The 13827-nt window shown below is 43.0% G+C and overlaps 1 protein-coding gene across 1 annotated transcript in view; it reads left to right on the top strand.

Moving 5' to 3' along the window:
• The first annotated feature begins 280 nt into the window (after positions 1 to 280).
• The window catches only part of CA10 (carbonic anhydrase 10), a 185986-nt gene continuing 172439 nt past the window's right edge, over positions 281 to 13827 (top strand). Inside the window, exons 1-2 of the mRNA XM_027749790.2 lie at positions 281 to 545; positions 1183 to 1671. Of these exons, the coding sequence (XP_027605591.1) occupies positions 1611 to 1671 (61 nt within the window). The 5' untranslated portion in view covers positions 281 to 545; positions 1183 to 1610. The remainder of the gene's footprint in view (positions 546 to 1182; positions 1672 to 13827) is intronic.

A 13827-nucleotide genomic window follows, 5' to 3' on the forward strand; every position in this document is an offset into this window, starting at 1 on the left:
AAAAAAAGAATGGGGGAGAAAAATAAAAAAACCGGACCCACTTTTTTTTTTTTTTTTTTTTTTTTTTTTTTTTTTTTTTTTTAAACAAAGTGAGCAGCATCCTCTGGAATGCGCTTCCTGAGAAGAAGACAGACCGCGAGGGAAGGAGGGAGGGAAGAGAGGGAGGTCGTGCCTCCCCCCCGCCGCCCCCGCTCCGGGCCGGCCCCGGTCCCACCGCAGAGCGGCCCCGCCGCCGCCGCCGCCCGCGCAGGCACCGCCTCCGCGGCGGAGCGCGCCCGGCCCGCGCCCGTGCGCGCCGCCAGCACAGCCCCGCCGGCCCCCGCAGCACCGGCTGCGGCTCGGGGACATGGCGGGACGCAGCCGGGATTAGGGGAGGAGGGGGAAGCCCCCCGAGGAGCGATGGTACCTCCTGACAGCTAAAGGTGGAGGTAGCGGCGGCCGCAGCCCCGGCGGCGCGGAGCGTGACCTCGATCTGTTTTTGGGACTGCGGGCGGGAGCGGCGCGTCCGATGAGCCGAGGAGGTTAAGGAGCAGGAGGATTTGGGGGTAAGTAAGGGATTGCCCCAAAACCGACAATTCTTTTTTTATTATTATTACCGTTATTCTTTTTTTTTTCGGGCGGGGGGTGGTGGGTAGGATCTATGCAGAACTGTTGTGCCTGGGGGATGCCATCAGCTATGCGTTGCAGCGCAGGTACTTCGCTAACTCTCGGCTGGAGCCTCTCGCTGCCCTTCCACCGCCAACCCGACAAGAAGTTTGGGTCTTATTCTCTTTCCCTTCTTGTTTAAATAAGTTTTAAAATATCGGCGTTCTTAGCGAAGCCGGCCGGCGATGCGCTCAGCCCTCGCTGCTCGCAGGCTCCGGCCGCCCGCCCATGTGATTTAGGGGGACACCCCCCCACACACACACCCCCACCGTCAAACAACCCCGACCCCGCGTTCTCCGGGGGCCGCGGGGGTGGGCGCGGGGGGCGGCGGGTCCATCCCGGCCGGGGAAGGGGCTCCGTGAGCGGGGCAAGCCCGACCCCTGCAGTCGCCTGTCGGAAGCCGCCGCGGCGCGCCGGGATTGCAGCATCCGCGGCGGGGCTGGGGAGCCGCGCTCGGAGCTGCGGGAGCTGCGGGAGGGGCGGGGGTGGCGAGCGCGTTGCAGCGGGTATTAATCTCTTTTCCGCTCGTTCCTGTAGCAGCAGGAGGGGAATCCCCCTCCCTCCGCCGCCTCCCTCCCCCGGCAATGCCGGCACTGCCCCGCTGAGACGTGCAGAGTTTGGGGTTGACTTGCACCTGGCCGCCCTGGAATAGAGACTCTCCGGATCGGATCGGTTGGGGGTTTGTTGTCTTATGTCGTGTTGGGAAATCTGGTGGATTTTTTTCTCGCTCGTGGAGGAAGAGCCCGGTGCAGGCAGTTGGCTTCGTGGTCTTTTTTGGAGGGCGAAGGAAGGGAAGGGATCTCGCTTGAGCCGTGCGGAGAGAGAGCCCGGACATGTGTTGTCAGCACATCTGGGGAATACAGTCTGCAAGTCCGAAAGGAAATTTGCTGGGATCGTTCAAACTGCGATATTGATCTTTGTTATTTTTTTTCGCCGAGGGATGCACTTGGCATGAGAATCGGAGGATGGAAATTGTTTGGGAGGTGCTTTTTCTTCTGCAAGCGAATTTCATCGTCTGCATTTCAGGTACGCAGGACAGAAAGGGCGAGGGAGGGGGGGAAATACCGTACAGGGTTCCCAGGCTTCCCCTTATTAAGGGGCAAGAGGTACAGTTAAATCAAAATTGTGGTTGAAAAGCACATGAATGATGTGTTGTGAGTGAGTCGTGACAGAAATTCACAAACATCACTTCCCTCTCCCTCTTAATTCCAACACCTGTGTTGTAATTATGATACATTGGTTGCAGTGAATAACCACAGTGTACTGATAAGAAAAAAGGGTGATAATTCATAATGTACCTGATTTTGATAATTATTCGCAGCATTGCCGTGATCCCAGAATTTCACAGCTCCTGAAGTTCTTAAACTCGGCTGATCTGCAGATCTTAAAGGGTTTGCGGTTTGTTGATGGACTTGTCATGCTCTGCTGCCACAGTTCAGGGTCTGCAAAGAGAGGGATAACAGTGAAGAATGTGCCTCTGCTTTTAAAGTGAGCTTTACTGTGGCTGTGCTCTGAAAATGGATTTTTTTTTTCCTTTAAAAAAAGCCCCATTCAGACAGCTCTGTGGTGGCTGGGATTTCCACCTTTATTTTAAGCTTGCAAAGATCTCTCTCCCCTCCAGTATGTAGAAGTCAGGTAATTTCAGTTGTCACCAGAGCTTGTCCAATTAATGAATAGGCACAGCCGGGTGTCGAGCATAAAGGGAGTGGAACAATTTATTCTTGGGGAAAACACTCCCTTCGACTGCAGAAGCCCTGGCTCTCTCGTTAATTTGTCATGTTGGTCGTGCTGGAATAAATATGTTGTGGGAGGCAGGAGCGGGGAGGTGGCCAGTTTTCTAGTTTGGGACACTCCAGGGAGCCCCATGGGGATCCAGGCTGCCTGTATCTCCTGCTGTTCCACTTCTCTGCAGGCTGACTCTGCCCTCCAGCCATTGCGTAAGTCTGGAAATGGGAACGCAGGCAACGCAGGCAAGGCACTGTCGGGGAGAGCTCGGGGGTCCTGGTGGACATCTCGATGTCCAGCCTGGAGGTGTGCAGGGGGAGGGAGCTCCAAAGCTCCCCTGGGACCATGCAGAGGTTGGCCTGGGCCATGTCCCCGCCAACAGCACCTGCAGCATCTCACCCTGGCAGTGCCGGGCCCCACTGCGCTTCCTGCAGCACTTCCCAACCCATCCACCCTTACAGCCCTTGACTGGTGACACACCAACACTGGAGGCTCAGCACCTCTGTTCATTTGTATTGCCTGCACCTGCCCCAAAGCTTTTTTATTCCTGAGCAAATAGCTTTGCTGTCTGCTCACGGTGTACGTCAGCCCTGCTTTTATCCCCACAGACTGGCACCATCTGCTACCGGGCACCCGGGTGACACTGGCAGCACCCCAGGCTGACCTTCCACTTGTGCCCATTGGTACCATCAGAATAATTCACTCTCTCACTTTTTAGAACAGCGAAAACCTGCTGCCTCTTGTCATTTAAATCTCACACTTATCTATTTAGCTCAGCGTGATGTGCCACCTGTCCAGTTCTCCTCAAATTAGGCACTTCCTAAAGTGCCACAGTGAGAATGGAAAACTGAAGCTCATCGCTTTCTTGCCCATTCTGACAGTAATATCCTGAGACAGAAAGAAGCTGTCCCGTTCTGTGCAGCTCCTTCTGCCATGCATTCAGCCGTCGGTGTTCCCAGAGCTCCCCCCCTCCTTTCCTCCTCTTCAGACATGGGAGCCCAGGCTTGTGAACCAGTGGGATCAGTCCTGCAGGGGCTCCCATCGCTCTCCATCTCCCTCTAGCACTAATACCTAACACTGTACACACTGATACCATCTCTGCTTGCTTTTTCTCTTATTTTGTTCCTTTTTGGGATGGAATAAAGTGGATAAGTGAATGGTGGGATGCTTCTGCTGCGTGGTTAAAGCTGTGGTTTCAAATAATTTTAACCACACAGAGGATGTGTACATGTTTTAGCCTTTTTTCTTTTTTTTTTCCTTCCTAGGGATTTTTTTTTTCAGAAATCCTTACTGTTTGTCATCTTGGTAAAAAGGATTAAGATCTGTAGATATCTGACTGGCACTAATGCTTTGTATCTTTCTTCTGCTCTCCTTTCTACACTATTTTTTGTAATATATGGGATGTCTGGATTACAGTGCAAGTGAAAGAAGGTGGTGCAAAGCCTGTTAAGGGTTTGCCTCCACACTGGATTCCAGACACTGTGTATTTTTAGCGCTTCAGCACTGGTTATTCATTCAACATGTTACTTAAAAAACCCATTAGTTGAGCTCTAGTGCTGCAAATTACCAGAATGTAAATTAGAGTGTGTGGTAGTATTTAGTTTCTTTTTTTTTTTCCTCATTAAGTCAGTAGTTCCAGCAGTGAAGCCACAAGCCAGATCTCTCGTGCATGGATCTTTCCTGAACATCAGCAAATGCTTGATTCAGGGTCCGTTTAAACCTGCGACAGCCCTCCTACTAATTCCAGTGGTTATTTGGATTAGGGTCTGTTAAGGGCTGCTGTTCAAAGGGATGATGTCAGTCACTGAATTCAACAGACTATTAATTTATCATTACTAATAGACTTATTTATTAAGCAGAGGTTCAATGTTATGTCACGTTGTCTTTTGCTCTGTATTTACATAACATTTAAATATAAATTAAGCTGAATGTAGCACTTGTGCTGTCTTATTTAAAGTAAATAATGAAGTTATACAATTGACTTTTGGTGTCTCACACATGAATTTCTTGGAGATAGTATATGGAAAGTAGTTTAATCTATTAAAAAGAGGTGTGCATATATTTTCAAAATATTTTATACCTTATAATTTTATCAGTCAGCTGTGTGTATGAGAGATTACTTGGTTTGGAAGAAATGATACTGAGATTTAGGATTTTTTTTTTAATTACTGGACCTTGTGTTTGGGAAATAATTTATCTGTGAACATCGTAAACTGAATATTTTTGTTTTCTTGGCATACTGGATTCAGGCTTTTGCTACTTAAAATTGCTTGTTTGAAAAGAAAATGTACTTTCTTTGTGCAGATGCAAACAAGACACAAGAACATGTTGAAGGATCACAAAAACCATTTCTGTCCTTCAGAAAGAAATGAAAACCCTCGTCTACCTTCAAAGTCATATTCATTCCTATGAGTTGTAGTCTCTGAGGAAAAATAGTCATGATTTGTATTATGACTTCTGAGGTTTTGTCCTTTTAATGATATTATTCAGCATGGAAGGAACACAGGGGAGTGGAGGTGAAGATGTCCTGTAGACACAATGCTGGAGTAAGACCTCAGTGGTTGTTGTTCCTTTGAAGATGCAGATAATCATGGCAGAGGGATTACACTGTTTGTATACAAAGAAGATAACTGTTGTTGATACCAGAAGATAACTGGTATGATGTCTAGAATTTCCTTCCTGAGTAATAATACCACTAAAGATTAATTAGCATCAGTGGGGTGGGGTTGTGGAGCCCATAGTGGCAACCACATTTCCTTGCATAGTCATTTGTATGAACCATGAGGGATTTTATTTTTTTTTGTGATTCTAGATATTAACAATCAATTTCAAGTAGAAAGCTAGAATGTTGTTTTCAAGCCTTTGCAGGATACTTGAATTAAATAAGAAAACGAAGCTGTCATGGGCATTGATAAAGAAGGTCTCCAAGTGTATTTTCTGTTAGTCCATCAAAAAAATAATTTATAAAACCTTCATGGTCAACATCTTTATGCCTTCCTATGAATTGATATACTACCTCTTATAGTTTTGGCTTTTGGCTACTAATATGGAAGTGTTTTATTTTTATCCTTTGCCAAGTCCCCAAGTCACGGAGGGGCAAATCCCCTTCACGATGCAACTTCTTTGGCCTGCTTGGCAGCACACAAGTGTCATAAATCATGTATCACGAGCAACTGAGACGGTGTAAAAAAGGCCTTGTCTATCCAGGAATTGCACTGTGTATTGAGCATCCGATGTAGCATCTCCTGGCACTGAGGGCTGGAGGTGGATTTGGAGCATGGTTGCACTTCATTTTCTGTCTTGCTGCTTCTGCGGTCTCTGAGCTCTTATTACCTGGCATAACACAGAGCTGTCCTGTAGGAACTCTAAATTATGCCAGGGCTTGAATTATCTGTTGAGTGATGGTCTGTAAGGTCTGATAACTCTTTTTCCCATAGTATTGCACAGCCTGAGTAATCCTGTAGAAGAGAAGAATATCAAGGCTCTAATGTCCAACATGAGAAGAGTGAATGGTTCATTGTTATGTTTGGACAAAAATGTTGAAACCAAGTTAATTATCCTCACATAGTGTCACAGAAATAGCTTTTTCTGGCACTTTTAAGTAAGAAATGTAATATCCTAGGGGAAGGAATTATTCATAGCACAGATATATATATATATATGAGAGAAGGTGATCACTGGGCATACAGGAGGCGTAACATGTACCTGGTAAGGAAGAGCTTTAATCATTAGGATATTCTTTCCTGCTTTATCCCATCTCCACAACTTCAGGTATGTGGGCAAACCTTCATGCCTGCACAGAGTTTGTTGATGTAACTGAAAATCCACGTGGATTCACTCCCAAGATGGAGGCCATAGGTTGTTTCCAAAGACCCCCAGTTCCTCATCACTCCAATGCTTTCTCACTTCAGAGTCGTTGCCGCCTTTTCAAAAGGTGTGAAGATGTTTCTACTTTAAAATTCCATGGAAATAGCCTCCTGCAAGTGTGTGCTTCACTTTTGTGTGTGTGTCTTGTATTTTTCATCATTTTATTTTTATTGTTGGTTTTACAGCTCGAGCGTGCCCAGATAGGCATTAAAAGTGCCAAAAAAACACACATATTTTTAGCTTATGTAAAGGTAGTAGAAGGCAACGTTTATGAATAGTTTTGCACATATTATGCTGAGCTATTTTCTATCCAATACACTGACAAAAGGAAACTGGTTATTGCTGCTATTCTTTTCCTCGGTAATGTAGATGCCCAGTTTTCAAAGGGACCTCTTCACCTGGTTGTGTTGCCTCATTGTAATGCAGCTGAACCAGATCCCAAGCCTCCAAGATAAAATGAATTAAAATCAGGAATAAACCCCCAGCTCAAATAAGCAGTCACAATTAAAGAGTGTTCTTCAAGATGCAACTGATGTTATAGAGGAGTTTTGCCCTTGATATTCTTGGAAAGGTTTGAGGTTTTTATTCTACAACAGCTAGATTTTAAATGTAGCAAGGACTGAAATGGCTTTGAATTTGCATTATGAATATTCCTTACATACCAATGAACAAGGAATTCCTGCTTTCCCTAAAAGACTGTTTTGCTTTTTTGTTGCTATTGGTCAAAGTCATTCTTGGTTGAAAGGTGGTAATTTAGCTGAGGAGGAAGCTGCTGTTTTTGTTGTTATGACTGTTTATGGCTAAACTTTACATGGCAAAGACTGAAGTGGATGATTGGCCCATCTGGGCTGTTAATAGAAGACTATATAAAACTGTTCCATCATTATCTCATTACCAGCTCAAGCAGCAGACAAAACTAGATGACAGTTAGTTATGGACAACACTGACATACTGTGATAAGTGTTATTTTGCTCCCATCTTGTTTTTATCTTCACTATACATCATGTTGGAAGGAATAGAAACTAGGAATCAACTTTTAATTGACTTATTTAGAGGCAACACTGTACAGTGGGTCTGCATTTCCATTGAAATGCCATCAGAAAGTACAAAAGTGCCTGTCCATACAGAGGAGAATATCTACCTCAGTGGAATTCTTTTTTCCTAACTGATATATTGAAACATTAATGGTAAATAAATAGGAAATCAAATTTTTAGAAGGATAATAATCTGGCATTTGAGAAAGGGGAGAGTTTGTAGCCAAACCTATTTACAGTTGAATTCAGAGTAGTAGAATACTTTATTGCTGGTTTAACCATTGACGGTTAAAAAGCTGCCAAGGATCTTTTATTGGAATTTCCAGAAGATAAAATAGCAAGTTGTTGTTGTCATAAACATAGAGGACTGAAACACTGTAGACCTATACCCTGTGTAGTGCCTTCCTGGTGATGTAGACAAGTGCTGGATGGCTCATGCACATGGGTGCATGTAAGTGCAACCTTTTAATTTGTCCATATGGCAAACATTGTCCTGCAGTGCTTAGCAGGGGACAGCTGAGGTAAGAAGGTGTAGGAAGACCTATATTTACACCCACCTTAAAAGACCTTGGAACTCCCGAAAATGTTATAAAGGGCTTTAGTGTTAATAAGATTTGGGACTTAGAAATTGCAAAAATTGAAATCTTGACAATGAAACGAGCTTGAGATGGCAGATGGCAGGTGTCTGTGCTCCTGTGGAGTGCCAGGTACAGCCTATCCATGATCACAGCCCTAAAATATTTAATTTTTATTTACTCATCTTGAAAAACGGAAGGTGATCAGTTTTCACATATATTGCATTCTAAAGTCAATGGTCAGAACTAAAGAAAATAAATGCTTTCATTGTTAGATGTATTTTTCCACATGAAAACATTTCTGGTTTCAATTCAAGGATCTGTAACATTTGTATTTCTGTACTAAAAATAGTATTAAACTTAAATGCACTGCAGTTTTAGCTTTTCTAATACTGTTGCCAGAAAAATATCCCAGCAGCTGTAATCCACAAATAACTAATTAGAATGTACTTTTTAGCAAGATAGTAAAATAAGTATAGAGATCAGATAATATCAATAGTGGTATTTGTTCATTTGGACAGTCCTTTTTCCTCCCTTTATCATTAGTGCTTAACTTTATCAAGCTTGGAAGACTGGGATGTTTGTCATCTGGGTTTTAAGTGTGGAATGGATGGAGTTGTGCACTTACTGGACCAAAGTGGCTTCTAAGCACAGTGCATGGAGGAGGAAGTTAAGAAACATTATCCTTTCTTTTTTTTTTTTCCCCCTCTAAATGTGTTGACACCTCTGTGTTTTGGAAGCAGCATTTGAGTAGATGAATTTAGAGGGAAACATGGGTTTTGAAAAATCATCCTCTTGTCAGTTTTGTGGGTTGTTTCCAATTCAAGTTCTTTTCCTGCTGGTAACTACTTTAGTGCCATGTTCTGCTTCAGGAATAATCATCAGAAGAGGGGTTTTTTTCACTCTGCCTGGGTAGAAAAACTAGCACGGCTCCTATGGAATTTAGATTATTAATGCTAAAAGAAAAAGATAATGAGTACTAGTGAAGGGTCTTTTGGTATGTGTGACTGTGGAAAACTGCACTGTTTGAAGTGATGTGGAAATGACCAAGCCCTGCCTGGAGCTGTATTCCCAGTAGGATGGTGGCTGGATATCTGAAGGAGCAGGTCAAGAAGGATTGCTGCTGCCACAGCTAAAATTTGCTTGGCAAGGTGACACACTTGGGCTGCTGGAAAGAGCATTAATTTGCATTTGCCATCACAGCAGAGAAAAGAAACTTTCGCTCTTCAGGAAAAAGACAGAGCTGAAGATTTCTACTTGCGGGTAGAAAAGGAGAGTGATACTTCACTAGTGTTCCTGGAAGTGAGATTTTATGGAGAATGAGCCATTTGTTTCTACACTGGTGGAATGCCATACAACTTGCAGCTGAACTGTGCTATCTGCCATGTGGTTATGGAAGGGGAGGGCTGCTGCTGCTGGAAAGGAAAGGGGTTTATTTACCCTATTTGGATCCTAATCCTGCTGCTGGAAGGGAAAGGTGTTTGATTGACCCTGTGCTGGTCCCAATCCTGCTGCTGGAAGGGAAAGGAGTCTGATTGACCCTATACAGGTCCTAATCCCACTGCTGGGGAGTGTGTGAACAACGCCTGACAGAGTCCTCTGAAAGGGAATGTCAGTTTGGATTTATCTAAGAATGAAAGGTATGAATGAGAAGAGCTTTGCTTTACATTTCAGTTAAAAAAAAAAGAATTTTGTTGGCAGAACTTGGAACAGAATGCACAGTGTTGGCCACACTTTCATAGATGGAGAAGCTGAGGTAAAGTGTCGTGAGAAATCAGTCAGCAGGAATTTAAGTAGCTGCAGTCCATCCACTTCACCCTCATTTCTGCCTTGTGACTAAAGGATTATGGAACACCTTCTTTCTGGTCTGGGTATGAGGCTGGATCACCTCAGGCAGTGAGTGCCTGGCTGTTCCTCACATCCCCTGGCCTTGCTTGACTGCACTATCCAGGATGGTTTTCCAGCCTTTCCATCGCTGACTGGAGGGACTGGTCACAGCTGGGCGCTCTCAGCAGGTTCAGTGGACAGTGAAACCTGGCAGTCTGGCCTCAGGAAACATAAACCAGTGCTTTTCAAACCTCTAGAACTCAGAGCCCAGCTGAACAGTGATTTATGGTCATTTCTGCTCCCTTGGCCCCCTGACTTGGGGCACTTTCCTTCAGCCAGGTTTATCCTCAGCCTTTAAGCTCATGTGGTTTCCCCAGAGTGAAGGGTCACAGAATGGGGTCTGGTGTGTCCCCTCAGAGATGGATCCTCCTTTTCTTCCTCTGTACTCTGTAGTTTTTATCCTCATTGTACTAGCAGAGAAGTTATCATGAGGTATAATTATGGTATATTTAACAACTATATCAATCAGCATTTAACTTAAATTGGTTCCAGGAGGTAGCGTGATATTACGGCAAAATTCAGATCCAGACGAGGTTTCTCCATAAATCTGTGTTATTTAAATTCTGTTTAAATTATTAACATTCACTCAGTTGGCCTCTTTATGGTTCTGTCGTGACTATGAGTAACGAGTGGGTTCCTCAGAATGCAGCACTTGCCTCCCTCGTGTTTCACATCCCCTCCCCGTGGGTGTGAGTGACAACACACAGTTAAGGGCACCAGAGGTTTTGGCCCTAAATTTTCCTTTGAAATTCACTCTCTCAGCATCCCAGCAGGTTCCTTTACATCCTGGTGCAGCTGTTGGATATGCAGTGTGCACACATGTGAATTTTTCAATGGGTGAAATCCTCACCCCAGGGCATTTTGCCCATCATATCTGAACTCCCATTTTTTATTTTCCAGGATGCTCACCTGCATTCACCATTTCTGCTGGGGCTTTTTCTGTTCACATTCATACTGCATATAAGCATTATCTTATTGTCATATTGGGTTTTGTGCCTGCTGGAAAACAAAGTAATCTACAAGGACTTCACAGTCTCCTCTCGTTTGCCCAAATGATCCTGAGGGTACTCTGTGGCAGTTAGTAATTCTGAGTGGGACTTAAAGTTTTATCTGCAGATGCATAATTTTTATCTTCACTGGCCCCTCTGGCACTCTCTCCAAGTTGTTAACAATTCATCTTTGCCAGTCTGTAATTGTGCCTTTGCTCTAGAGTCACAGGTATTTAGCTCACTGTGGAACAGGGTGTAAAATAGAGTAATAAATAATATGATTTATTTTATTAGGTAGCATAAGTATGTTTTCATTCTTGGGAGCTAAAAACTGAGTCATCCTCTTTCCATTTTATTGAGATATATTAATACCCAGATTCAGCAAAATGCAAAACTTAAAAAAGACATGCTTAAGTGTTCTGCTCTATCTGAGTACTAATATGTAATTGTATAAAACAACTTAGATTAAGTATGTGCTGAAGTGCTTTGCTGAAGCAAGAAGTGGCAGTGGTATAATTCATGAATAATACAAAATCTTTGGAAAAGACCAGCTAAGATGAGCAGAATTTTTCATTATCTCTCTTTAAATACAGTTGTGTAGCAAATAAGTTTCTATCCAGGTAAAATCATATCAGTTCTTTGTGTGGTAAAGTGAAGATGCAGACTTTTCCAATATGACTAACATAGGAAGAGAAACTGTACAATCAGAATTAAAATAAACTGGATTGTAATTTGTTAATTCTCACATCATTCAGGATGCCCTGAATGAAACAAACACCATTTTCCATGATAGCAAACACATTTTCCCTGGACTATGGTAAACACAACCAAAAGACCAAAAAGTGAAATTACAAGAGGTGAGAGGTGATTTTCACACGTGAATTTCTGTTTCGCTTTCTTTCCGGCGCAAATTTTAATTTTCTCTTGATCAGACCTCAAGTCTTGATATCAAGAGGGCATCCAGTGTAGAGCCTGTGCAGGGACAGGGGCAGAGCCGTGTTGTGTGACGAGGAAACACCCCTTCTACCAGGTGGTACCTACAGGGATGCTTGGGAAACCTCACGCCAGTGTTGTGCAAGCAGCTGGCACAGTCCAGATTGGATAAGCAGAGTTTAGTCAGACTGATAGAGAAAACTACTTGTGGGGAATGTGTAAAAGTTATGGAGGTTCTCTCTGTCCCTCTGTCTGGGCCTAAACAAGCCAAACGTGTCCTCTCTGTTGCTGAGAGAAGGTGGGGGCAGGTTCAGTCTGTGTCAAGTGGAAGAATTCCTCATGTTTTAAACGAGATGAGGCTCATAAATAACATTATGAAACAATTTCTACCGTGGGCAAGAAAGTTTGCAGAAGTATTGCACTATTTATAAAAACAGCTGGACAACTCTACAGTCCATTTACATCGTGTTCATGTGTTTGGGCTCTATCTACCAAAGGGCACAGAGCCTGCCAGCTTTTTGCTTTCCTCCAGCCATTGTCCTGCTTTGGCTCTACTTGTTGCTTCGGAGACAGCAGCAGGTAACTCTCCCATTTTTAGATCCTTACTCTATGTATAAACCGTACAGACCTTCTGCCTCTACTCTGGTTTTATGTTTTTAAGTACTTATTACTTTGCAATAATAAAAGAGCATTTCTCACTACAAGGTAGTCAGCATCTTCCTTTTAATGCTCCTGAAAAAGAACCTGTGCCTCAGATTTCAGACCACAACTAGTAACAGCTGAATTTAAATCCTTCTTGCAAGATCTCCCTTTTAATGGCTTCTTTACTGATAGCCTGATAACTGCTGTGAAGGACCAAATGATGAAGTGTGTCTTGATCACATTATATCATCACATTACTGGCCACCTAAGAATTGATTCTAGGCACTGAATAATCCAGAACTTAGAATCTTTGAAATAGAACATTCTTATGTATAAAAGCAGACTATATGATGTAATACTATTTCATTATTTTTAAAGCTCTTAAATGTTTTGGATATAACTTTCACTGATATTATATAAACTGTACAGAAATAATCTCCTGGCATTTGCTTGGAATGACAGTCATCAATTCCTACACATTTATTTAAAATCTTATGTAGAAACAAAAAAGTATTTGTTTTAGACAGCTTTGTTTTGGACATTTTGCCAGGAAAGAATGCAAGCTTTGCTAATATAGGCTGAAATAAAGTGTAAAATAAAATCTTTGAACAAGCTGTTCACAGAAGGAGCGTGCAGTGGAGTTACTCAGCCAAAAATGTTGGCACTGAGTTTAGTTAAGCATTAAGCAGAGGTCTCTTGGTAAATAGTCCCAGCAGGAACATCCTGTGACCTCTGCTGTGGGGATTCAGGTATGTGAGGGAACCGTGCTTAGGAGCTTTACTAGTCATGTGGTCACAATGATTTTCAATCACTTTGGTTATTGCTGGATTAAAATTGAGGCTGCAGAGATTAATGGTCTGTTGTTACTAATCCACTAAACCCCTGTTCCTAGATCTTTTAAATTGACTGAACCTATAGATTGTTAAGTAACTGAGAGATATGGATTTGTAATGGTTTTAACTATCTTTCTTCATGTTTGGTGTTAGCAGTATCCTGTTATTTATTGCTCTTTGAGACAGTGATCTTGGCTGTTCTTGAGTGGGAGTGAACTTCATAATTTTTTATTTACACTATTCTTTAGCACAGTAAAAGTGTGTATCACTTCTAATGAATGTGGATGGAGAAAGCTTTACTATGTTTAAATATGAGCTGGTATTAGTAGAAGCTAAAATAAGAAGTGTAGAAATTAAATGTTGTCTTTACTTTGTTGATACAAATGGTGCCACTGTCCCTAACTGTCAAACCTGTCATTGTCTGCCCTTAACAGGGCTCGTTGTCCCCTCAAGTGGGTTTTACTGACATTTGAAGATGATTTGGACAAAATCAAAATGGTTGTTCAAGCTTTTGGGAAATTGTGCTTTCTAAACTATCACAGTATTTGGAGTATCAGGGCCCAGGGCTTTTCCCAGTGAAATTAAAAAGAGGTTGATTTTGAGTCCTAGAAGAATGTAAAATATATTCTTCCCAAAATTATTTCCTTTGATGAAAGGTGTTGAGTACCTGGTGCCTGCCAGAGTGGTGTGGACACAC

Source organism: Pipra filicauda, unplaced genomic scaffold (assembly GCF_003945595.2).
Source record: "Pipra filicauda isolate LSUMZ 115617 unplaced genomic scaffold, ASM394559v2 scaffold80_size11013439_pilon, whole genome shotgun sequence".
In the NCBI taxonomy this organism is placed as follows: domain Eukaryota; kingdom Metazoa; phylum Chordata; class Aves; order Passeriformes; family Pipridae; genus Pipra; species Pipra filicauda.